The 25619-nt window shown below is 37.6% G+C and overlaps 2 protein-coding genes across 7 annotated transcripts in view; both read right to left on the reverse strand.

The window, feature by feature from the left end:
* The window catches only part of TEX10 (testis expressed 10), a 63896-nt gene extending 54375 nt beyond the window's left edge, over window positions 1-9521 (reverse strand). For 2 of the 3 annotated variants that reach the window (XM_067291093.1, XM_067291092.1), the window contains exons 1-4: window positions 9471-9521; window positions 8755-8896; window positions 5823-6011; window positions 4328-5034 (exon numbers count right to left, since the gene is read on the reverse strand). In XM_067291093.1, the coding sequence (XP_067147194.1) occupies window positions 4328-5034; window positions 5823-6002 (887 nt within the window). In that variant the 5' untranslated portion in view covers window positions 6003-6011; window positions 8755-8896; window positions 9471-9521. Of the gene's footprint in view, window positions 1-4327; window positions 5035-5822; window positions 6012-8754; window positions 9416-9470 lie in introns of those variants that run through there. The other variant, XM_013957725.2, reaches the window with a different exon arrangement.
* A 2003-nt stretch (window positions 9522-11524) lies between these two features.
* Window positions 11525-25619, reverse strand: part of LOC106496980 (general transcriptional corepressor trfA-like) — a 47931-nt gene continuing 33836 nt past the window's right edge. For 3 of the 4 annotated variants that reach the window (XM_013957756.1, XM_013957755.2, XM_013957757.2), the window contains exons 14-17: window positions 20353-20460; window positions 18531-18627; window positions 17341-17538; window positions 14388-14619 (exon numbers count right to left, since the gene is read on the reverse strand). In XM_013957756.1, the coding sequence (XP_013813210.1) occupies window positions 14540-14619; window positions 17341-17538; window positions 18531-18627; window positions 20353-20460 (483 nt within the window). In that variant the 3' untranslated portion in view covers window positions 14388-14539. Of the gene's footprint in view, window positions 14258-14387; window positions 14620-17340; window positions 17539-18530; window positions 18628-20352; window positions 20461-25619 lie in introns of those variants that run through there. The other variant, XM_067291101.1, reaches the window with a different exon arrangement.

The following is a 25619-nucleotide window of genomic DNA, read 5'->3' on the forward strand; positions in this document are numbered from 1 at the left end:
AATAAAGTAACTGCTGAAGAACTCTTGCTACTTTTTAAGCAAAATAAGCAAAAGGGTTCCCAGACAACAAAATAGCAATAAAGCATGTTCAGTTTTTGAGAGAAATATTGCCCTAAAATAAGCATATTACTTCAATTTATGATTTCAGACATTGTGTTCCATGATTTTTTTCCTAACTCACAGCAAGGAATTACCATCATAAACCTAAATTCCTAGTATATACGAAATTGATATGCCAAATCTCCTGTAAAACTCCTTTCTGTTCTAGTTATGATCTCTAGAAAGTGACTTCTCCTTACATATATCCCAAACATGAGTTCTGAAAAAACTGTTTGCTTTTTTTCTACACACAGACAGAGAAGCTGTTTACAAAAGTTTTATTTCATACTGGATTAAAGAGGTCAAGCAGTTTTTCCTGGTCATCCTGTCATTTCCAAATTATCCTATTAGTTATACTATTCTATAAAGCTACATTTCTCATGCTGCTGCAATTTATCTTTAAAATCAGAAGAAAATTTTCTATCTAGTTGAAACTGATACTTTAAAGAAACTACTAATCTAAAATGAACCCAAATGTTAATAAACACCAACCCTAAAGGAAGCAGGGAAAGGACATGTATACAAAGGAATAAAATAAATAAATAAAAAGTTGGGGCAAGCAATACATGCTCTTTTTTCAACAAAGGCAAGGTAGGAAAGAGAATTTTAGATCTCCAGCACAAAACAAAAAGGACAAGCAGAAACAGTACACAGTCATAAGGGTAAAAAAAATTTATTACTTTCAGTATCTACTGCACCTAGCAGATGTCTTAATTTTTTTAAATTCAGCACTGATTAACAGCAGTAAAGGATGTATGAAGTAAACTCAACTTGGCTTATTTTAAGATACAGAAAAGTTGACTGATGACAATGAATTCATAATACTGAGACATTTAAGAATGGATTCATCTGCTGTCTGTGGGGATCAATCAAATAGCTGACAAATGCTCTATGTCCCTTAACTCTCGGTTATCTACTAACAAGGCAGACAAACCCATCTTCTAATTAAAACCATAACGAATCCTAACAAGCCACAGGACAAGCAAGTTGATACCAAGACCTAGAATTTCACTGAACAAGTTACTGTCCTGTAAATGTAAATGCCACGACAAGATTACACACTCAGCTGAGATTCTGAAGCATCAGTAACTGGCTAAAATAGTTCTGAAGTAGTATTTTTTAAAAAATTATTTATCTGAAAATACCACCTAACATTATAGCAGTGCTCTGGTATTAGAGCAATCTATTTCTGGAGTACAAAAAAAATCACCCCATTAAACAATGAACAGCGGACAAAACTTGAGAAGCTGGCAAACACCTGAAGATTTCTACATAATTATAATGAATGCCCTGAAACACCACAAGGCATATTATCTTCACACTGGGATGCAGTATTATTGATGGGAGCTGTAAGAGCTCCATTTAACTGTGTACATAGTCCCTTAAGCTGTCATTGTTCTTAAAGTGCTGATAGTCTTATAAAACAGGAGCAAACAAAAAAAACCTTGTGTAACATATACAGGCAACTTGAAAGAAAGAAGACAACAGAAGTTAGCACAGGAAAGTCAAGGAAGCGTAGAAGAAACAGAAGATAGGGAAACAGCTGTCTGCTGCTTAAAATAGGAGAAGTCATTTGAATTTAGGAAGTGTTTATGGCTTTTGGAGCCTAAACCAGGGTACTGTCCTCCTCTTTTTGTGTATACCACATTTGCAGCAGAAAAACACTCAGTATCCCACACAAACTGAACTTTCCATTTCTATCTGAGGCACAGGTCATACTACATATATTCACTATGCTTTGTCTTCCATTTTCTCTGTCTTCTCCAGTCTTCTCTGCAGGTTCGTTTTGTCCTTTTTTGGCAGCAACAGATGCTGTAGCATTTCTCTTCAGCTCCACTTCCAGTTCAGAAAAGATCACACACCTCGGTATCATGGTATTCAAGTTGTGAAGACTTCCCATTTTTCCCCACCTGAAAGAAATTTGATGCAAAAATCAGCATGTCAGTACATAAGGCAGGAAATTACTAGAATATTCCTGCTAATTCACTGTAATCTTTAATTGACATACAGTAGAAAGACCTAGCACACATTAGAAAAAAAAGAAAGTTAAAATTTACATCTTTGACCCATCCACTGTTGTAAGCTCAGGACAACGGCATGGATTCTGAAAATCCCTTTCTGTAATCACTAAAGTTACATATGAGGTGCAACCCCTACCTGAAGAACTTGTGGGATTAAAAATAGTATAAGCATATCTGTTTGCAACCCTATTTTTTAAAGGGCAAAGTTGAAAGTTATTTGCAGTATTAGTGATGAGCCCTTTTACTATCAATACATACACACTAAAACTATTCACTTTTGGTTTGGTCCACTCATACTGCCTACAGTTATGACTTGACTATTTATGTGTTAACTTCTTTAAACAAACACACACACACACACACACACACAGTCTGAGATTTTGGAGATCCTCAAAGAGCATTACAGATTTTCTACACCTCACTTCAAGGACAAAAATGTCTTCTAATGAAACAGCCACAGCAGAGGCCCAGGAATGACTACAAAGGCCAGAGCTGGGATTGGAAGAGAAAGAATTAAATATCTTTAGCTTACTAGACAGCATTTCAGAGAGAAGGGCTTCATGCTGTAGATATCTTTTCCCTATTTTTCGTGTCAGATACAGAAGCCACCACACTAACTTCCACTCTTAAAATTCAGTAAATATCCAGTAAATAAGATGTACTGGCCCCTTGTACAAAATGAATATAACCAAACAATAAACAAATGCAATAAAATGAGAATATTCTAGTACCTTGTATGAATGGCCCTTCTCTTTCCATTCTTCTCTTCTGCTGCCATGAGCTTTCTTTGTGAACCTTGCCTTGAATTCTAGTAACATTTTCTTCTATTCTTCCGGCTCCTCCTCATGCTTGCAAAAGCCTTTTTGAAAGTATTTATAACCACAGGTGGATCACTGGCTATTTCACCGAAATCTACCACTCCTCAGAAAAAGGGTAACACAATTCAGGTAACAACAGATGTAAAGTTTATTTTTCCAGACCTCTGATAGAATGCATCTTCATCTGCAACAGGGCATGATATATCACTGTGTATCATTCAAGACACAATACTAGAGTCCTCTCATAGACAGTGGCCCATAACTGTCTGCTAGTTGAATTTGGTAAAACTGCTTTATATCTGTTATTCAGTCTCCCCCAGCAATAAAACAAGCATTGTGGTCTCTCTCAAACTATTTGAAATCTCTGGACTGAAAGTCCTGTGAAAGACTACAGAGCATTTTTGATTTTCAAGTAGTTCACTCCACTTCTACTACTACCACACACGTGATATCTATAGTAATGCATATGCATGGGGATGTCAATGTTCAAAAGCTGCCATAACAATAAACTGTTTTCCCCCCTCCAGTCTGAAGGATAGGTGAATCAAAAAGGAGAAAGAGAAACAAAGATGGTTAGTTATTTCCCCTGAAATTTCAACTCAGATCTATTTAATTATTACTTAAAAAAAGATTAAGCACACAAGCTTATTCTATAGAGAGTTTCTTTATAACAATGCTTTTTTTTTTTTCCATATTCATCAACATTTCCCAAAAGAGATCTTTTATTCATAGTGAAGGTAAAAATTCATGAACTGATTAAAAATATCTAGAATTGGAAATTCAGCAGAACTCCAATCCAGTAAGATGCCTCTTATCATACTGTCCCTTTGACATAGCTTTTTTTTTAATGCCCAAATACTGAACTTGACTGAAACTTTGTACTCTTACCTTCAAGAATCTATTGTAATTTTAGAAACAGTTGAATTTCTTTGTCTGACTATAGCTTGTTTGTCAATCTCAGTCAACTGATGTTTCAACACTGCATTCAACTGTAAACAGTGTTAGAAACACGCTTCCTTTTAGTATAGGGAAATCTGCCTATCTGCTCCCTCTGTGTATTTGATATCCTGCAATAAAATAATCTGTAGTCTTTAGTTTGCAATACAAAAATTACTAAAAAGTTGTCCTTCCAAAAAGTTATTACAAATAGCATAAATATAGCTTTTACTTAATGGGATAGTTCATGATATACAAACAGTGCAGTTATCTGCTTAGTATTTCTCTATTTTCAAGCCAACGTTGTAAAATAGATCATTACACTAAATGTTCTATAATACAGCTAACCAAGAATCTCAGGACAAAAATGAAATACCTGTCTTCAGCAGCAATAAACCACAGTTTAATATTAATTGTAAACATACAGTTGACAGTATGTTAAATTTTTCTCACCTCAGTCTAAATGATGAGTTGATCTTTGGTCGTAAGCCACCATTTTCATATAGTTGTATGTGTTGATGATTATTTGCATGGACCTTCCAGCTTATACATACTGGGTTCCTCACAGAATGAGGGCTATCCTTTTGTTCTTGAAGCCCCTCATCTTCTATTTCACCAGATCCATCTACTACTGCTTGGAGGAACTTCTTGAGCCTGATAAGTACATTCAGCCTCCACTGCTGAGAAGTTACTCTGCGATTTGGGTTAACAGACAGCATCCAGGAGAGTTTCTCTCTACTTCTCATTCTTTTTGACAGTTGCTGGTGAGAAATAAGCTCTACAAAATTCTTCAACAATATACTACTGCGGTCAGTAAGAAGAGCTGGGTAGTGTTCCAACAAAACGTCCAAGACTTTCAATGAATCTTCCTGAATTCCCTCACTGATATGAGTCATGGCACTGGAGAGGTGGGCACTTACCAAAGGAAAAAACGGAGTAATCTGTTCTGCTCTTATTTTTGAAGCCAAGAATTGAAGCAGGTGAACAGCTGCTCCTCTAACACCAGAATCTTTGTCTGTAAACACAGCTGCCACTTCACTTATTATACTTGAAAGGTGTGCATCAATTACAAAAGGATACTGAGACAGAAGATCTTTGAGCCCAAGAAGAGCATTTTGCTTAACCCCAGCACTATAGTGGTGCATCTGTGAAAGCAGATCCTATAAGGAAAGAAACACGTGTGTATGTTTGCTACCATTATTACTTTAAATGCTCTAACTGCTCCATCTATTTTCCAGCACTTCTTAGATGCACAAAAATAGTCTGTTCTAATGGTGCGGTTTGTAGCAGTGTAGTAAGTTCAGAACAAATATGATATTCATTTAAAGCATAACAATGAACAAATCACCAAAATTCAATTACAGAAAGAATGAGATACCATGACTTGTCCTTCAGGTAATTAGACACCCCTCATTCTTCAATTTCTATACTACCCTACCAACTTAACAGAAGCATGAAAAAAGTCATCTATCAGTTCTCAAAAGCAGAATCATGAAACCTCAGTCTCAACAACTCTCCAACTTAAGCTGAGAGTTGCAAGAGAGAAAAGGTAAAGAAAGGAAAGCAGCAATTATAAAGGGAAGAACCATCCACAGACACGTAAAAATTTTAAAAAAGATCATTTTCAAGGGCCTATTTTTTAAAACCCTGTTCTTAAGTTATGATCCACAATAAAATGGAATGTTAAACTACAAGCTCAAAACAGTGAGTAACTTCAGTTTTTCCAGTGCTGATAACCTTTGCCTTAGGTTCTATGGTGGTCAAGAAATTTAAGTCATTAAATCCATGGGTCAGCTTACTGTCAAGGATAGAAGGGCTGTATTCAAATACACCACTGCTTTTTACAAAATTTTTAAATAATTTTTTTTCCTAAAATATAATAATATAGTAAACCTAGGTAAATAAAACATCATTATCTGTCATTTCAGAAAATATTGTCAAGGCATACCTTTATGTTAAGTTTTCTATTTTGTGTAGGAAGCATTCCATCTTCTTTAAGTTGTTCAGGAATTTGTATGGCCTTGGTTTTGAAAGTGGTATCAGTTGCATTTTCTAGTTTAGGCTTTTTTTTGCCAACTTTTAATTTCACTTTCTGAAAATCTTCTTGGTGTTTCCTTTTTTTAGTCATTCTGATTCTCTGCAAAAAGATATTCAGAAGCTTAACTGGATTAAATACACTACAAACAAGTATTTTCTCCAAAGAGCAGCATCTTCCTGTTGCAGGCTGTTTCCTATGCATACACTATTGTCCACTATTGAGACAAGATACTAGGCTAGAGAGATACAAAGTCTAATCCAGTATAGCTGATCCTCTAGCGTCCAGAAAACATTTTGCTTTTCATTTAAGTTCATCTTTGCTCTGAAAACTGCTTTATTGAAAAAAAAGAAAAAAAAGTCACCTTCTTAAGTATTGCCTTCAACTCCTCTATCAGAATAAGTTAAAAAAAAATGTCAATAAGCAGCTTTTTATATACTCAAGCCCTGTTGCGCCAAACAAGCTCAGTGAACTGTTTTGTTCCATTTGTACATTGTTTACTAACTCAGTCATTAATAACACACAGTCTGTACAGGTAAAATCATAGATCTAATCAGGCCTTCACTGATAACAGCAACATACAAGAAACTTTAAAAAAACAAAACAAAAAAACACAACAACCTGCACTACACTCTCAAAGTCTGGACTGTGCATTTAGAATAATAATTAGGAAGAAGGGAAAGAGGTTAAAATAGGCACACAGAGTAAAAAAAAAAAAAAAAAGCTGAAAAACTAACTCATATTTAATAAGGCATAAGAAATAAGGTAGCATAAATATCTGCACTTAGTTGAAGCCATGTGGACATACTAGAATAGACATACAATTACCAAAACAAAAATCCACAACTCAACTTCTGAACCATCTTTTAGCTTTAATATATCTGTACTGACAGAAGTACTTTTAGTTCTACCAGATCACAGAATACAAGTTCCTTTATTTTAGCTTGCTTCCCCCTAATCCTCATACTTCTAAATGCAATCATAACAAAATTCTAGAAGCTGATGTCACAATACTTAATACCATGCGCAAATTGTGCATAGATTTCTGTTAAATAAAATGCTGAATCCCCAATCTGATGACTGCTAAAAGTGGCTGTAGAAACTACATAGAATTTAAAAGCAGGGTGGTTTAACATCTCTCAACTTTCCAACAATAAAAGGTAATTTATAAAGCTGGAAAGCCGAATACTTCCAGATATCTTTGTACACAGTACACGTACTCAGCTTCAAACCCGTCAGGTTCATAACCTTTTCATTTTTTCCACTGTAAGGGCATCTCTCTTTTGAGCTACTCTTCAGCTAATGCATTTCACACATATCTGAACTATATGAAAATGTTGCAAACACAAAGTCCAACATTTACAAGGCAAACTAAGAAGAAAAAAAAAAAGAATATAGCTGACTAAACCCAGAAACTTCTAAATAAAATACGCACTGATTCTGCTTACAGTGGATATGACATCATTCACTCCAGAAAATAAGTCTACAACTGATTTCCCCAGCAGACTTCAAGTTTTTTTTAATATTGTGCTCTACTACAATATTTCATATACACATCATCAGAATAATCATCTTAAGCAATGTTTTAAATCCAGTTTGTCATCTTCCGTTCTTTTAAAAAATTTAAACAACTGATTTGACAGACATTTGACTATAACTTAATTTCTGCTTGAAAAATGCTAGCTCAAAACAGCTATATGTAAGACCATTTTAAATAAACTATTCACTGAAAAAACTTTAAAAATTGTTGGGCTTTGGTCCCAAAATAAAAAGGTCCTTTAGTGTCTAAATGTAACTACTACAGTTTTATGAACTTTTGATTTTTACCTTATCCATTTTTCAGGAAAGAACTGTAATGAGATTTTCATCATTTGATTACAAGACATACAGAAACAGCTAAAAGTTTTTGTCATTAACATTATTTCCATTTATGAAACTTGCTTTTACAGAGATATTTTAAAATATCTCACCCTACAAGATAAAGCGTTTGGCCTCCAATCAACATTAACTTCATTATAAATGCACACACATATCTGAAGAAAGCCATTTTAAAGGAGAATGCTTATAAAATACACTTTCTCCTGCTAAGACAAAGAACCGCAGTCTACCTTGCACTGCACACTTTGGAAGTTATTGAAAATGTTAACCTATCCATTTCCATTTCACACACACACCATGCTAAATCAGAGGAAAAAATGGTTACAAAACCAGAGCCACGAGAACACCAACATGTCTTCGTAACAAAACATTAAACAAAATTGTATATAATTATGAAATTAAAGATTTTCATCAAACTGTTTGCCTTACAAATGCCTCTTGACTTTAATCATCTTTTCAAATGGCCCTGCTCCCATACAGTCAAGCTAAGTGCACTTAACAGTTTCTACACTAACATATACTACAATCCAAAATATTAAAGTAACCTCAAATCAGTAATGCTTTCCTTAATGCATAAAGCTATACGCTGCACTTTCAGAAGCTACTTCAGGTGCTTCAACCATCCTTGCAGCAAGCTTAGGGAATGAAAAAAAGCCTGAAGGAGAGACTGTTTCATCTGTAATTCAATTGCTTACATTTTTGAGCCAGTATCCTCAGGGATATCACCAGTATAGTTACAAGCTCAACTTACCATGAAAATCCTGAGAAATCAGAAGAGAATGTAATTGCCCTAACTCCTCTCATCTGATAAAGATTTGCACTTATGCAAGTCTTCTTCCAGCAAAGCTCATTCACTTACAACTTTCTCAGACTCCCACAATGGATATGGGACAGCATATTCCCATTCATCATAAAGCCTAATAACCGAAATTATGCGAGCCAAAGCATTATATAACAGATACCATACCCCAAAGCCAAAACTCTATTAAACGTCGAGGCGATAGCAACTCCTGCACGTCTAGGCTGTTAAGTAATCTTCATTAGCGTCTCAGGACATCTTCTGGCTTGCCTTTGGGGCGTGGGCTTCCCTCTGCTCAATTTTAGTTATTCTATAAGACGTTCAAACAAAGCATGTTAGTGGCTGCCTGGTGCTCACGATCCTCAAGGAAACGCCGGGATTTCTGCTCCGACAGACCCGGCCCGCGACGCTTTAGTGTGTGAGGTCCCGCAAGAAGAGCGGCAGCAACTTCGCTACGCAAAACGGCGGAGTTCTCGGGCCCGGAGAGGACCTCAGTCTCCGCGAGCGGCAGGCGAGACAGGGGCAGCAGCTGGGGAAAGTCACCCGACGCGCAGCGGTATCCCGGGAAAGCGGGAGCAGCCAGGTGGAGGCGGCGGCTCGTCCCGGAGACAGGGGCAGCAGACGTCGCCCAGGGCCAGGGGACCGAGGCCCGCTGCCCTCCCGAGACCGGCGCACCCGCAGCTGTGCTCGCGCTTCCCGCCGCCCTGCGCAGGAGCGTACGGGAAGGGGGTGGGTCACACAAAAGGCGACCGCTGGAGAAGAGCAGGGCGAGCCCAAGAGCCTCCAACCGCGCCTCGGCGGGAAGGGGCTGGGTCGTTGGCGTCTCCTCCCGCGGCGGGAAACGCGCTGCCGCAGCCCCGCGCGCGCGGACCGCAGCCACTCACCAACCACGCGGTGAGCCCCCTTCCGCCCCCGAGAACGAGCCCGGAAATGGCGTCCCACATGACGGGCTTACACGGCCGAGCGACGCCCGAGGGGAAGAGCGCCTTTCCTCCCGCTCCCTTTTGTCTGAGGCGCTACCGCCACCTAGCGGGGCGGAGCGCAGCGCAGCGCCCCCGGCCCGTGCCGACTCCCGCCCTGCTGAGGCACCCTCCGCGGCGCCGCCGCATCTGCGGGCTGGGGGGCTCTTCATCCCTAGGGCGCAGCTCTCGATGAAAAGAGGAAAAAAAAGGCAAACATAAACATTAACCTCATTTCGAACAGAAACTGCAACACTACACTCGACATTTTAAAGTCAGAGACAAAATAGCACACATTTTACTCACACTAAGGGGTGTCAAATTATTAGAGCATCAACCATTCTCACTCTGCCTTCTTGAACTGGTGGGCATCAGTGCAGGTTTAGCTTTTATTATCATTTTGTAACGGTTCAGCATTTAGCCAGAAATATACCTTCGTAAGAGTTCCACTTGCACAGGTGTAGCATGCTCAGTCCTGTAAAATTCAGGTGTTGCAAACTGCATAATTGCAGTTCCAGGAAACCAACAGAAAAAACACACAAAAGGCATTTTTACAATTACTGGAGTCAACACCAAACACCCTGTTTCTCAGGCTGAGCATAGCTTTTTGTCTTTAGTAGCTTCTTCAAGTAAAAGGAAAAAGAAACCAAACCATCTTATTCCTTTTATTTTTTTAAATATATTTTACTCTTCAGAAAACTACATCCCCTTTTGAGGCATTTCCTCCATTGTACTTTCCCTGACAAGAGTAGACTGAAGATGGTACTCCTACATTTTGCACTTTCAACTGAGATTGTAAATTGCTTAATTAGTGCAGGGTTTTTAAGCTGGTGATCTCTCATTTATCCATGTAAGTTACAGTAGAAGATTGTGAAGGAAAAGAATTTTTTTCAGAAGTATTGTACATTGCTATTTTGGTCATGGCTTGCAGGCTTTTCCTCCCCTTTTTGCAGTAAGGGGTCTTCACTGTTCCAGTGAAGTCTCCTTTGACTTAATTTCCTCTTTCTACTCTCCTAAAATACATACTCTTCTATGATAAAACTTATTTATAACTTATTTTAGTGATTTGTCAAATAAATGAACACAAATTATATTTCTTTACATATACATATATATATATGTATAAACTGTGTGTCTATATATGAAAGCATTCTATTGTCAAACAGATGACCCATGACAGCTTCCTTGCTAAGATGAAGTTTTTAGTACTTTTAGCATGAGAAGTATTTTGTAGGATTCCCCTTCAAAAGGGATTAACATTCTCCAGGAGTACCTCAACAGGTTTGTCTTTTTTGCTTATACCAGCTTCATCAGATATCCAGAGCCACATTTTCCACTTTGCAGCCTGACAAAATTTCAAGATAGAAGAAGATGCTTTTGCAAGGAACTAACTCTGTAAATAGTTTGAAGTATGCTGCCCTTCCCACTCTACCTTCCCCTCTGGCCTACATCAGGATATCCTATCATAATGCATCAATTATGAGAATAATTCAATCAGATCACTGATGTAATTACTCTAAACTATTTTGGTTTGAACCAACATGCATAACTGCTAAAAATTCACCAGAATTTTAAGATGTCAGCATTCCATCACATCAGGCATTATAACATCATTTTTATTACTGGAATCAGAGATGCCTTGGCTCACGCTTCTTATTCGTAATTGCTACTGGGATTACTTTCATGCTTTCTTTGAGCCCAGCTACTTTAGATTTTGATTTGCACCTCATACTCTGGCTTCCAAACTTCTCTATTTATTTCTTCCTCTAGAAACAATGGCTTCTTTCAATAATGGAGAGCTACTGGGTTGCTAGCAGATCTGTTACTTTTTGCAGTTAATTTACACTGAATCTTTTTAGGATATGCAGCAGGTAATTTGAAACTAATCAATTAGATTCTGCTCCACCTCCAGTGACAGAAGGTAGGAGTTAACAGAGTACTAAAAAGAATTTCAATTACATAGATGAATGCTATTGTACTCCATGAGGACTTTTTTAATTGTATTTCAATAATGAACTTACATAATAGCATTTCCTCCAACAAGAATGAGTTAATAGTAACAAATCCCAAGATTTGTGTTTACAGAGCTGGAAAACATTTAGAAAAGATAAGAATGATTTTAATGAAGAATTAGCATTAGCACTTTAGATTTCACATACAGTTTCAAAGCATTAGGCACACTATGTTTGGTACACTGATACCTAGATCAAATTCACAGGATAGGGCTTGCTGCTTCAAAGGGGGATAATGAATTCTTAAGCCAGAAAGTCATGTCCTAGAAGAAAGAGGAAGCAAAATGAAAGCGGATGTTTCCCTAAACTGTTTAGAAGAAAGATCACCAATTTACACCAGTCAGTATGTTTTCTGTTGCGCACTTAAAATATTCCATTTGTTATCAATTCACCTGTGAACACCCTTCCTCTCTCAACTTTTTGCCTTCCAACAGAGGAAGTTTGACTTTTCTTTAAGTAAAAGATAATTTCTCCAAAGCTCTCTGGTGTCCAAGTAAAATGTGTGTTAAAAAAGTTAAGGTAAAGCTAAAAGAAAAATTAATTCCCTTCTAGTTTAATTTTTCTTGCTATTGCTAATGTTTTAATTCTATAAATTCTCCAGTTACTCATGATGTCTGCTGTTATTGTGAGATAAAATCATAACATATAATATTAAATATAGTCAGCAACATTCCTTAAACATCATTAGTAAAGACGCAACCCCATTTTTTCTTACTTCGCAGTTCTGGCACACGTAAAACATTATCCTTAAAAACTGGTTTGGAACAAACAGACAGCTTTTGATTAGAAAATACCAAGTCATCATAAAACACAGTCAGATACAAGAACAAACAAAAGAATTACATCTGCAGCCTATATTTGCATCAGAAAAAAAAGCATTAAGGAAAAAATAACTGTATAACTAAATAGCCTATATTAGACATACAGTCTCAAAAAATACAGAAGCATACACTTTGTGATTTTTGTGCAGTTCAGTTTTCTCAGCTGTCTTTGAGAAGTAACCAGCATTCCTGCAGCATACCATTCAAACTATTTTATATTAGTGTGCTGTAGACTCAGAACCCTTTCCATTTTCAGCATGCTCCTACTGCACTCACAGAAGAAATATTTAAGTCTCAGTAATTTCCACTTAAGTTTCCACTTTATTTCCACTAGGAAGGATTTCATAGGAAGAAAAACAAGAGGCTGTTCCAGAGGTGGCCATTTACAACCACTGAATGTTCTAATTTTATTATGTTAATTAATAGAATGTTCTGCACTTTAAAAACAAAAATGTTATAAAGTTTTTATTTTATGCATTAGAGGTCAGAATTCAGAATTTCATACCTACTAAAAGAAGTTTGTACTGATCAAGTACATCTTCATTTAGCAGGCATTAATTATGTCCCTATTTAGGGTAACTATCAGCTGTAAGAGCTCTGATTCCAATTCTGCTCCTGACAAGAACATATTTAGAGATATTCTAGAAACTCTTCACAATTTATTTAAAGCAGTACAGTACATGTTTTGTGTTTTAATGTCTCCAGTTGTCATCAAATTCTTTTTATTCACATCTGTTCACAGAACAAACTAAGCAGTTTTGCTGTTGCTTTCTTTTTACCTTACCGTTATTGTGGCATTTTGCATTCCATGATACAAAGATGCAAGGCCATCAGGATGAAGATTCTCAATTTCATCCAGTTCTCCAAAAAATGTAAATTCTCATTTAAAAGTTCATTTACCATCTGGCCCTAGCATGCACGTAATAATAACCAGCTTCTGGTTGCAAAGCTGAAAAGTTTTAATTATAACCACTGAATGGTTATGAATGAACATCTCAAACGGGAACCAAATTTTAATTACAAAATTAGATTACAAAAAAATAAATTTAGAACTGTTTCCAAAAACAGACTCTAATTTATAACCAGCCAAAACATTTTAATAGTGGTTAATATAGAGAACTTTATATTCAAATCAAAAACATACTACTTGAGTTGGAAAAAAGTTCACATTAAAAGGGTCTGAACTGAAGGACAGTATAAGTCAGTTTTCATTTCATCCTTATTCTGATAGGATAAGAAAAGAAAAAAAAAAGATTCCTTTGCTATCACATCAGTGGGTCTTAACCATAGTCTGGACAGATCTCTTGGGACACATGCCTGAATTTGCAAGCATAGTCAACCTCTGCTGAGTTTGCTGAAGCTTCCAGTTAAATTCCCTAAATTGCATATAATCCAGGCACTTCTCAACTCAGAACTAGACTGACAGTACTAACTTCTCTATTTTTTTTTAAAATCTTTATTTTAAAACATATGTGGAGACCAATTCATAGTCCACATATGGGATTTTGTTTGATTCCAGTAGCCTTTGAATCAGGACCAGGAGCCACAGGGAATAATTTCCTAGTATTTATTGTAGGATGAAATCGCATGGCTGACTTCAGGAGTTCATTCTATTGTTAAGTCTTTGTAAAAGAACAAACAATAAGGAAAAAATCAGACTGCCAGTATATGATATTTAAAGATATTTAGGAAAACTGTGAGGGTGACAGAGCACTGGAACAGGTTGCCCAGAGAGGTGGTGGAGTCTCCTTCTCTGGAGATATTCAAAACCCGCTTGGACGTGATCCTGTGCAACGTGCTCTAGGTGACCCTGCTTGAGCAGGGGGGTTGGACTAGATGATCTGCAGAGGTCCCTTCCAACCTCAACCATGCTGTGATTCTGTGAAAACAACAGTTATTTGTTTTAAAAGTGATACAACATTTTAACAGAGAAGGAAGGAACACAACCTTTACAGCCTTTCTACAAATACAGAAATTTCAGCTATATGGAGAAATAAAAAACAAGAATCTCAAAACCAAATTGCTATTTTAATTAAAACAACACTGTACAAAATTTGGACATAGCAAAATCAGCTGCATCTGAGTTTATAGTAAGTAAAACAACAATCTCAAGCTGACAAAAAGTAGACATTGTAACACTAACTCTACTGACTCTACCATATCACTGTGTGCTGCCATTGCTTGGTCTTCTCAGAGTCCCACTTTCAGTCAGGATCCTTATAACATTTGGAATATCAATTCCTTTGTTAAAGGGAAAAAAGGAGAAAATAATTGGTTTGATGATAAAATACATTTAAAAATACACATTTATACTGAAACATTCAGATGGCGACATGAGTCTAAGGAGCTTTCCTTATAAATGAAAAATCCCACAACTGTCAACAATCAGAATATGTTACTTGGTTGCCTGGAAACTAGAACTGTATATTCCCATGCGTAGCTGTACTGGTTCAACTAAAGGATCTACCTAGCGCTGTACCGTCTGTGACTTTCAGAGATCTGTAGATGATAATTAGGAAAGCATGACCAGAAGTGCTTGATTTCATAACCGTAATAAGAAGTCAAAGTGTTCTCTTCTGAGCACAAGCAAGAAAGCAATGTTGCTTTGATGAAGCTGATGCTCATTAATGATGACTATTCCTTCTTAAGAAGACACACACATGGGCAGATTAAGTGGTAACAAAAAAAACATTCAGTGGCCATAAGCAAATGCCAAGGAAAGAAAGAGTAAGAACAGCACTAGTACACACGATGCTTACTGGGGTATGGGTGGATCACGTTCTGCCAACCTCAGATCATCTTCAGCTCAGGAAACTTCTCAAGTCTGATATGGCAAACTTTTCAGTAACCCTCAGTGAGTCTCTCTTCCAAACACTTGTCCAGTCTGGCCCAGTCAATAATTTTAGACCCATACAATAGTTTTGTATCCACGGCACCCTTTTGAAAAGAGTTCCATAGATCGTTCACCTACTGCATGAAGAACTACTTCATTTTGTCCATCTTGAAGCTGGGCCCCTTATTACTCCCCAAGTTTTTGGATCAAAAGAGACATGAAATAGTAGAATTCTGTCTGCCCTCTCCATCCACTCATGACTTCATAAATCTCTATTCTAACCTCCTCGCAGTCATCTCATTTCCAAATGAGGTCAAAAAGAACTCTAAATTTCTGTTGCTTCTTATGTGGAAGCTATTCTCACATCTTGCTGCCTTCTCTAAACCTTTTGCAGGTCTAATAAAGTCTTTTATGTATGCACTATTTAAGATATAGGCAAAGCATGAATTTATGGAATGGCAAAATGATGACCTCCATCTTGCTTTCTGTTCTTTCCTTAACTGCTTGCATTTGATTTACTTTTCTGACTGATACTGACTGCTGAGTTGGCATTTCCATCAGAATAGCCATCATAACACCAAGGTTATGACTGAACTGAAAAACACATCAAATTTCATCTGTCAGTTTATTACCCAGTCACTGGTCAGAAGAGGAGCTTTTGAAACACTTCGGTCCACCAACACTTTAACTATTTTCAATAACGTCAAATCACAAAATTTTGTCATCCAACTTCTCGTCCCTTTTTCCAGGCCTTTTGTGAAGATATTAAACAGCACAGGTCTTAAGCATGGGCCCACAGTTCTCTACTGGTAACCTCTCTTCATTGTAAAAATTGATTGCCCATCTCCTATCTGTTTTCTGTTCATTATTTATCAATGTAAGGATTTCCCTCCTTTCCCACAGCCATTTAGTTTTCCTAAAAGCCTCTAAAAATGCCTTTAAAAGCCGTAAAAGATAAGGGAATGGTCAAAAGTGTTTTGGAATTCCAAACAAACTTTATGAACTGGATCACCTTTATCCAAACATTTGCTGATCCCTGTCAGGCAACTCCAGAAAGGCTGTAAGGAAGGACTTCCTCTTCATGGAAGTGGTATTTATTTTAGCCCTCTCTAAGCAGATCATATTTATCCAGGTGTCCACTAACTCCCACCTTGTTTTTCTAAACACCATCTATTCACCTGTCCAATAGAAGCTGGTAGTTTCAAAGATCACCTGGAACCCATAAAAAAAAAAAAACACAATTGCCACCCACAATTTATAGATTCCAAAGGAAGCTTTATGGAAGAAATCACTATTTTCAGTAATTGAACTATTTCATCTTTGAGCTCCCCTAGGACCAGGTGATAGTCATTGAAGAATTCTAATAATTTTATAGTTTTGTGTTGTCAATTTGTTCCTGTTCTACCAGACTTCTGTTGCAGGCAGAGTCTCTGCTGAGTCGTTAGCACCTCTCCCCAGTTCCTTCCACAATGTGCACCCGGGCAAAGAATACCGTAAGCTTTTCTACAATGTCCTCTTCCATGTTCTCTTTTTTACCCTGATAATCAGTTGGTCCTACACTCTCAGAAGCTTAGAAAAAAATACAGAAAGCTTCTGAAGAAAGGGCAGCAATTGACTGGAGACAGAGGTGAGGAGGTTTAGTAGCTGAAACTTAACAGAAACTTGTAAACAGAAGAATGCTGGTCGCTGATTCCATGTTGTTTCTGTGTTACTGTGCAAGTATAGTTTCTTCAGGAATCAGCAAGTAAAAACATTTTTGTTGTAGGCAGTCCCCAAAACAGTGTCTTGCCAGTTATCACACAGACACTAGATTCTCCTTTTTTCTAATAACATTACGCTTGATTTTAGTTTACTATCCTTCACCATGTAGATGTTACTACCCACTAATGAGGAAGGGATAAAAAAAGACAAATTCAGTGATTATTAACACTGTCATAGGAAGGCATTTTGAATTACCATTCTTAACCTGGGTCCTACCAAAGTTAACAGAAAAAAAAAAAGTAGTCTCTTCAGCCCACCCTAATATCTCAAAATTCTTTGACCCATATAGCCCTGCCCCATTATTAATTTTTCAGAGAGCTAACAGAATTATGTTATGTATATTTTATATACAGAGAGAGAAAGTTTACCTCTGAAAGCCGGATTTGCTGCTGCTATTTTGTGTAGGGTAGCTGTAACTTCCTCAACATTCATATTTCTTACACTGTTCAAAAATTCAGTAGTGATGTTCTCATATGGTGTTTCTGAAGAGCCAGTTGAAAAGTTTGGGGTTTTGTGTTCCTCATTTACTGATAAGGACTTCTTAGCTGATTGGCTGCTTGAGTAGTCTTAGAAAGAAGAGGAATACTGTTTTTCAGTAAGAGTATTCTGAAGAGGCTTCGTTACTTAATTCTCTAAATAGGGCTTTTCAAAACAAGCATTTTGAGTCTGTAAAGGAGCTGGAACAACAGCATTGCTGGAAAAGTTCACATTTGACATTGCTAATAATGTTTCCATACAACTAAGAGTCAAGAATGCTTGCCATTTACAGAAAACAGGAGTTGGGGGAAGCTATTTCTATTATTTGTACAAAAAAGAACTAAAAGTTCTAAGTCCCATATACTGTAGGACATTTCAGTTTTCATTATTAGCATTGTATTAATTGAGGTTTTCAAAAGCTAAGTGCATCACCACCATACAGAAAAATCTCATATAAAATAGCTGCACTAGAATTCTGCGTATTTCCCCTCTCCAAGCATAGCACTGTACTTTTCACCACATCATATGAGAAAAATAAGCATTTGTTTATATCAATAAGGAAATCACCTCAAGGAAATCCAAGATTCTTAAATAAATTCATCAGAAGTACTGAGATCAAGTAGCTGTGATGTTCAGATATTGGACAGAATTTTCGAATCCTACACAACATAATTTTTTTTCCACTAATTTCTTGACTGGACTAGACCTGCACTAAGCCTCTTCTGCACCAAGAAGAGAAAAAGATGTGCAAAAAAGACAGCATTATACTTTGAAAGCCTCCTTAAAAACAGATGCCTTTGGACAGAGGGGAGTCAGAGACAATACTATGACATACAAATTCAAGTTATCCCAAAATCCTATGGTTACGTTCATTATATGAGTATAATGAGTGTTTCTGAATAGTCTGCTTTTTCTGATGTCTATAGAGTATGAAGATATCTCTTAATTTAAGTTACTTAATCTGAACTTCATTCTGCTCTTAAGCTCTGCTTTTAGAGAAACAGGAAAAAAGTTTACTAGAATTTCTGCAAGGTTCAATGTTAAGATTAAAGCACATTCAAGACTGGAATCCTAATATTACCAGTATCAGAATCACTAATATCTGCTGAAGTCAGGTCAGACTGTTCTGTGGAGTGTTCCAATGCTTCTTCTCCATTATGTTCAGTATCTAAAAGGTCCTAAGAGTTTGAAAAAAAGCTTTGTTCAGAGCTTTATCAAAACAACCTTTTGAAATGACCAACCACTACATTTTTAATGACCACAAAAACAAAAAGATCAATAACATCTTACCAAATCCCTCTTTGAAAAATTAAATATTTATTCAAAAAAAAGTTCAACTGGTAAACAACGTTTTATACACACACTGTTTATGGCATCCATCTTTAGCTGAAAAAAGCACTGTATTAGGCCAAGAAGCCATACTTAAAGAGGCTTAAATATATTCTTATCCTGCTAGATTAAAATAGTAAACCTTTTACACTCAGAATAAAGGATTTATTTTAAAAAAGACCAGTTAAAAGATCACAGCTTAGGATATTAAAATGTTTCCCCATATTAGTTTTTCTGATTTTTTCATAACTGCTAGGTTAGAAGTTGCTTCGGTTAGAAAATCATTGTTTTATAACATCTCAAATTTTGTCATCTTTCCCTATGAATAAAACAACAAAACCTTATATGAAAGAGAAGCAGAGATAAGGAAGCTTAACACAGAAGTCAAAAGCAGTAAATAATTAATGAGAACCATAGGCATGGAATTTTATCATACAGAAGTGCTGCCTCTGGGGAATGGAATGGGGAATGCCTTTGGGAAATGGAATATGGGGAATATAAGGATCAACTTTATAGAAAAATCCTGAATTAAGAAATAAAAGGCTTTTGAAGCCAAAATAAAAACAACAAACTTTTTTTCCCAGGTATCACCTCTGGGATCCCATCCAGCTCGCTGGCTGGTACTTGGTCTCATTTGCATTATCCACTTAAACTCATCCTTTAAATAAAAAAAAGTGTTAAGTGAGTAGTTATTCTGGTGAATGAGCCTGTATGTTCTACATTAAGAATTTTGTGAGACAGGCTGGGAGGGATAAGGTTTCAGATGCCAGATATGTTCAACGGATCATCAACAATAGCAAATTTTCTACCATACCCGTTGACAGTAGACGACAAAAAAAAAAAATCACTCCCAAGCATGGAAACTGTGGAGATTGTGGTATGATGGAATATAAACTAGAGGAACAGAGACTGCAAGTGGCAACCATAACAGGCTCAAAATAGCACTCAAAATACCTTCATACTGTGGCCTTTTTAAAGACAAGTCAGTCAGTGCTAGCTTCAGGGGAAAAAAGAAATAATGAATTTCTAATGGTAGAGGAAGAAGGAGAGGATGAATCTCAGAGGGAACATTCCAAAGAGTAGGACAAAAAAAGGCTTGTATAAGTAAAAGAGGAAAATGAATGTCAATAATGCTTGATAACACAGTTAATGAAGTGAGGGCAAGGCTGCGAAAGGAAATGGGATACAGACCAAGATAATGTCAGGGAGGTCAAAGACATGAGAAAAGCTTAAACTAGGAATAAGAAGGGATTAAAAAAGCAGAGAAACTGAGATGCAAGAAAACGTATGGGAAGAAGGGACTGAGTTTTTTGGCTTCTCCAGTTATTGAAAAGAACCCCTTTGCAGAGAAAGTGTTAGACTTTACAACAAAAAGCTATGAATTTATCTTATCATCACTACAAAAATTCTTCAAGTATTTAGTGCCCAAAACTTACAATATTTTCTCCATATTTTATACTTAAATAAAATGGTTATCTGTAAAAAAAAAAAAAAAAAAAAAAAGCATAGCTCACAGGAGTCTAAAAATCTGTTTGTATAACGAAAAAAAAAAGGCAAAACAAAATCTACATTACTTTTTTTGAGGCAACCTGCTGACGATATTCCACCAGTGCATCCATAAGAGCCTGTGTAACTTTTAAGATAAATGAAGCATCATCTTCATTCAGTATCTCAAAACTTTGCTAGGGAAAGGGAAAAAAAACCCCACAATGTAACATTTGCTCTCTGAAAGATTAAAGTATCATTGTGTGGCACACACGCCATAAAATCTGATGTAATATGCTAAGCCAGAAACACAAGAACAGTACATCTTGGGAAATTCCAGTGTATCAATAAAACAAATAGTTATATGAGCAACAGAACTAATTACACCTGGTTTCTTGGAGGTTTATGTCCTGCATTTAACTCCCAGACTGAATATCCCTAACATTAAATATTTAATAAGGACTGAGCTTATGCTGCTGCCTTTTGAGGAGAAAAGGAAGCATGGAGGAGGTTCTCTGCCTATTTTTTTTTTTTAAACCTGCAGGAACCTCATTTTTGAGATCTCTAGCCTTCTGTCAGATACAGTTGAAGTTACAGAGCAGATTAATTTTTTAAGATATTACAATTAAACAGCATTATCCCATAATATTTTGGGGAGGAGGGAGAGGATAAAGCGGGGGGACAAAGGGAGAGGAACCTAAGAGGAGTTATCTCCTGCAGTAATCTGACACAATCCTTTGAAGAGGAACACCCCAAGAATTTTCCTGGAAATACATGGGAAAACACATTTCCTTATGTATTTTAATCTCTTCCCAAAGTATCTGCATACAAACGAATGTGTACAATTTTCCTGAGGCAGCATAGCCCTGACCCATTTCTACAGAAACTGTTTTGGGAAGATTCATGAAGCTTTAAGCTCTTTCAGGAGAATGTTTTACACAGTAAATTTCAAAGAACCAAATTTAGGAGCTTATTTGCCTCTAACTAGCAAAAAGCCAGAACACTATTGAACTTCAAGATATTATATCCGTACTTTATATTAACCCTCTTCTCAATCCCAAGAAGGCTAATGAAAGAGCAGAGTCTTTGAAACACTGAAGCTCTAGCGAGGGAGCAAGTTCTAGAACTAACAGCCCTCACAAAGAAGGCCACAAGCACCATCCTCTCATCAGCGCCAACACAGTTCTCTTGAAAACACTTCACCTGGGCACAAAAATATGAAAAGTGCAGGTCTGTCCTCATAATTCAAATCTTCTGGATTAAAAACAAACACTTTCAAATACTCCAGACAAAGGAAAAAAGTAACCACAAATATCTAACACTAAGTTTATATGAGAAAGTATAACAGGGATTATATATATAATTTTTAATACTAACAGTATTCCTCTATCTGGGTTTGTACAAGTTATTTTTAAAGAAAATATCATTAAAAACTGGAAAAGGAAGATTAAACTTGGGCAGAGGTGTCTCTGTTATTAGGTTAAAAAATATATATATAATTATTTTAATGATAAAAGCTGAACACACTATTTTCTCAGTTAAAAAGATATACAGTAAAGATGATTACCGAATATCTGCATTTATTCCATGATATGAACAGCAAGTCCAAAAAAGGATATTTATAGAATTACCCTCCACTACATACAAGTCTTTTCTTTCAGAAGAGGAAGACCAAAGTAAAACCAATAGAAACTCATAATGCAGCTTTAAAAGAAATGATCATAAATCATAATGTTTAACAGCTTTCAAACTTTCCATTGTTCCAATCACTTTCCCAACAGTAACCTTTTGTTGCTAGAGGACAATCACACTAAGCAAGGGTATTGCCTCAATACATGTAAAAGTTTTACTAGCTTGGTACAATCTTTAAAGTTTCCCTATTTATATTAAAAAAAAAAAGACTTCAGATATACAATCAAGTCAGTAGTACTTAAATTACTATGCAATAGCTGTGTCACAGTAGGTACCAGTTAAAATTTATTTTAGTACAGCTTATGACACTGATGCTTTTAATGAAATCAGTATTTCCACATGCAAAGACCAGGAATGCTGTTAATGCACATAACAACAACAAATCAGTACGGATCAGATAATATACTGGCAGCTGCTAGTTTTCTACTCACTATGGATTACATCCCTGCTGTGAATATATACACATGATACATATTTTCATTAAATAAATAGACTTAAGTTGCTTTGCCAATTGCTCAACAATGAGAATATTTTTTTTCAAACCTGAATTTTATTCCTTACTGTGTTTCTTTCCTTCCTTTGTATCTCATATATATCTCACATATCTTCATCCTGCTCCCTTCCATTAAGTGAATTACTTCTTTAAAAATAACTCACTTGAAAATAGACTAAAAAATAAGGATGATTTTAGTTAAGCTTTTATTTCAGGAGTAGAGTTCAGTTATATTTCAGAAAGAAGTATTAATTTCCAAGGTAGCTCATTCCTTAGACAGTAAACCCATACATTGGTAAATGTACAGGAGTATTTAGGCAAAACTTCCATCTAGAAACTTTAGGGGGAGGAAGGAAGTGGAGGAGGGAGGAAGGAGGGAAGGAAGGGGGTGAGGAAGAAAAAGTGAGGAAGGAATGGGGGGTGTCAAGGAAGGGAGAAGGGTGCCAAGAAAGGAAAGAGGGGCCAAGAAAAGAAAGGGGTGGCAAAGAAAGGCAGGGGGGGAGACAAAGGGATAGGGATAGGGTCAGGGACAGGGATAGGGTTAGGCAAAGGCAAAGGAATCTGGGATTAGGGTTAAGGGTAAGCATAAGGGTAAGGGTAAGGGTTAGGCAAAGGCAAAAGGCAAAAGCAAAGGCACAGGCAAAGGAAAAGGCATATAGGGTTAGGGTAAGGGTTTGGGTTAGGATTATGCAAAAGCAAAGGCAAAGGCAAATGCAAAGGCAAGGATGTTTAGGGTTAGAGTTAGGGTTAGGTTTCTGGTTAGGCAAAGGCAAAGGCATTTAGGGTAAGGGTTAAGTTAGCATTAGGCAAAGGCAAAGGCATCTAGGGTTACGGTTAGGGTTAGGCAAATGCAAAGACAAAGGCATCCCAGGTTAGGGCTAAGGTTAGGAAAGGCAAAGGCAGTTGGGGTTAGGGTTATCAAAGGTGGAGGCAGAGGCAGAGGCAAAGCATCTAGGGTTAGGCTTAGGGTTAGGGTTAGAAAAAAGGAAAAAGCAAAGGGAAAGGCAGTTAGAGATAGTGTTAGGGTTAGGTAAAGGCATTTAGGGTTAGACTTAGACAAAGGCAATGGAAAAGGAAAAGGCAGTTAGAGTTAGGGTTAGGCAAAGGAAAAGCCAAAGGCAAAGGCAAGATAAAGGTAAAGGCATTTATCGTCAGGGTTAGGCAAAGGCAAAGGAAAAGGCATTTAGGGTTACAGTTAGGGTTAGGGTAAGGCAAACACAAAGGCAAAGGAAAGGCGGTTAGGGTTTGGCAAAGGCATTTAGGATTAGCGTTAGGCAAAGGCAAAGGTCAAGGGAAAGGCAATAGAAAGGCAAAGAAGGTTAGGGTTAGAGTTAGGGTTAGGGTTAGGCAAATGCAAATGTAAAAGGAAAGGCAAAGACAAAGGCATCTACGGTTAGGCTTTGGCAAAGGTAAAGGCATCTAGGGTTTGGGTTCACGTTAGGGTTAGGGGTAGGGTTCGGGTTATGCCTAGGGTCAGGGTCAGGGCTTGGGTCGGGGGCATGATTAGGGTTAGGGTTTGGGTTCGGGTTAGGATTAGGCAAAGGCAAAAGCAAAGGCAAAGGCATCTAGGGTTAGCATTTGGGTTGGGGTTAGGCAAAGGCAAGGAAAAGGCCAAAGCAGGTAGGGTTTGGGTTAGATAATGGCAAAGGCAAAGGGATCTAGGGTTAGGGTTAGGGTTATGCTTAGGGTTATGGTTACAGTTATGTAAAGGCAAAGGCATCTGGGGTTAGGGTTAGGCAAAGGCATAGGCATTTACGGTTAGGACTGGGCAAAGACAAAGGGAAAGGCAAAGTCTTTTAGGGTTAGGGATGGGGCTAGGCTCAGGCTTAGGGTTAGCAAAAGGCAAAGGGAAAGGGAAAGGGAAAAGGAAAGGCAAAAGCAATGGCAAAGCCATTTAGGGTTAAAACCCGCCTGGACACGATCCTGTGCAACATGCTCTAGGTGACCCTGCTTGAGCAGGGGGGTTGGACTAGACGATCTCCAAAGGTCCCTTCCAACCTCAACCATTCTGTGATTCTGTTAGGGTTAGCCTCAGGGTTAGGCTTTGGGTTAGGCTTAGGAAAGACAAAGCCATCCAGGGTTAGAGTTCGGGTTCAGGTTTGGGTTAGGGGTAGGGGCAGGGCTTGGGGTAGGCTTTGATTTAGGGTTTGGGGTAGGGTTAGGGTTCGGTTTAGGCAAAGGCAAAAGCAAATGTAAAGGAAAAGGCAAAGGCATTTAGCGTTAGGCAAAGGAAAGGGAAAGGCAGTTAGGGTTAGGCAAAGGCAAAGGCGGTTAGGTTTAGGATTAGGTTTAGGGTTAGGTTTAGAGTAAGGCTTACACAGTTAGACTTAGGCAAAGGCAAAGGCATCTAGTGTTTGGGTTCAGGTTCGGGTTTGGATTAGGGTTCGGGTTAGGGTTATGATTAGGCAAAGGCATTCAGGGTTAGGGTTGGGCAAAGGCAATCCAAAGGCAAAGGTAGTTAGGGTTTGGCTTAGAGGTGGGCAAAAGCAAAGGCAAGGTTTCAACATAGGGGTAGGGTTCGGAGTATGGGTCGGGGTCAGGGTTAGGGTACAGGTCCAGGTTTGGCTTAGGGTTAGGCTTCGGATACAGATTTGGGTTAGGGTTTGGCTTTGGATTAGGCTTCAGGTACGGGTTAGGCAAAGGCAAAGGCAAAGAAAAAGGCAAGGGCAAAGGCAAAGGTATTTAAGGTTACGGTTAGATAAAGGCAAAGGCAAAGGCATTTAGGGTTAAGGTTAGGGTACAGGTTAGGGTTAGGGTTAGAGTGAGGCAAAAGGAAAAGGCAAAGGTAATAGCAATGGCAATAGTAATGGCAATGGCAAAGGCAATGGAAATGGCACTTCGGCTTAGGGTTAGGCTTAAAGTTAGGGTTAGGGTTAGGAAAAGAGAAAGTGAAAGGAAAATGCAAAGGCAAAGGTATTAGGCTTAGGGTTAGGGTTTTGAGTTAGGTTTAGGGTAAGGCAAAGGCAAATGCAACGCCAATGGCAAAGGGAAAGAAAAAAAGCAAAGGCAATGGCAAAGGCAAAGGCAAATGTAATGCCAAAGGCAAAGGCAATGGCAAAGGCAATGGTAAAGGAAAAGCAAAAACGTTTGGGGTATCTAGGGTTAGGGTTAGCTTTAGGGTTAGAATTATGATTAATGTTAGGGTTAGAGTTGGCAAAGACAAAGGCACAG

This window comes from Apteryx mantelli, chromosome 2 (assembly GCF_036417845.1).
Source record: "Apteryx mantelli isolate bAptMan1 chromosome 2, bAptMan1.hap1, whole genome shotgun sequence".
In the NCBI taxonomy this organism is placed as follows: Eukaryota; Metazoa; Chordata; class Aves; order Apterygiformes; family Apterygidae; genus Apteryx; species Apteryx mantelli.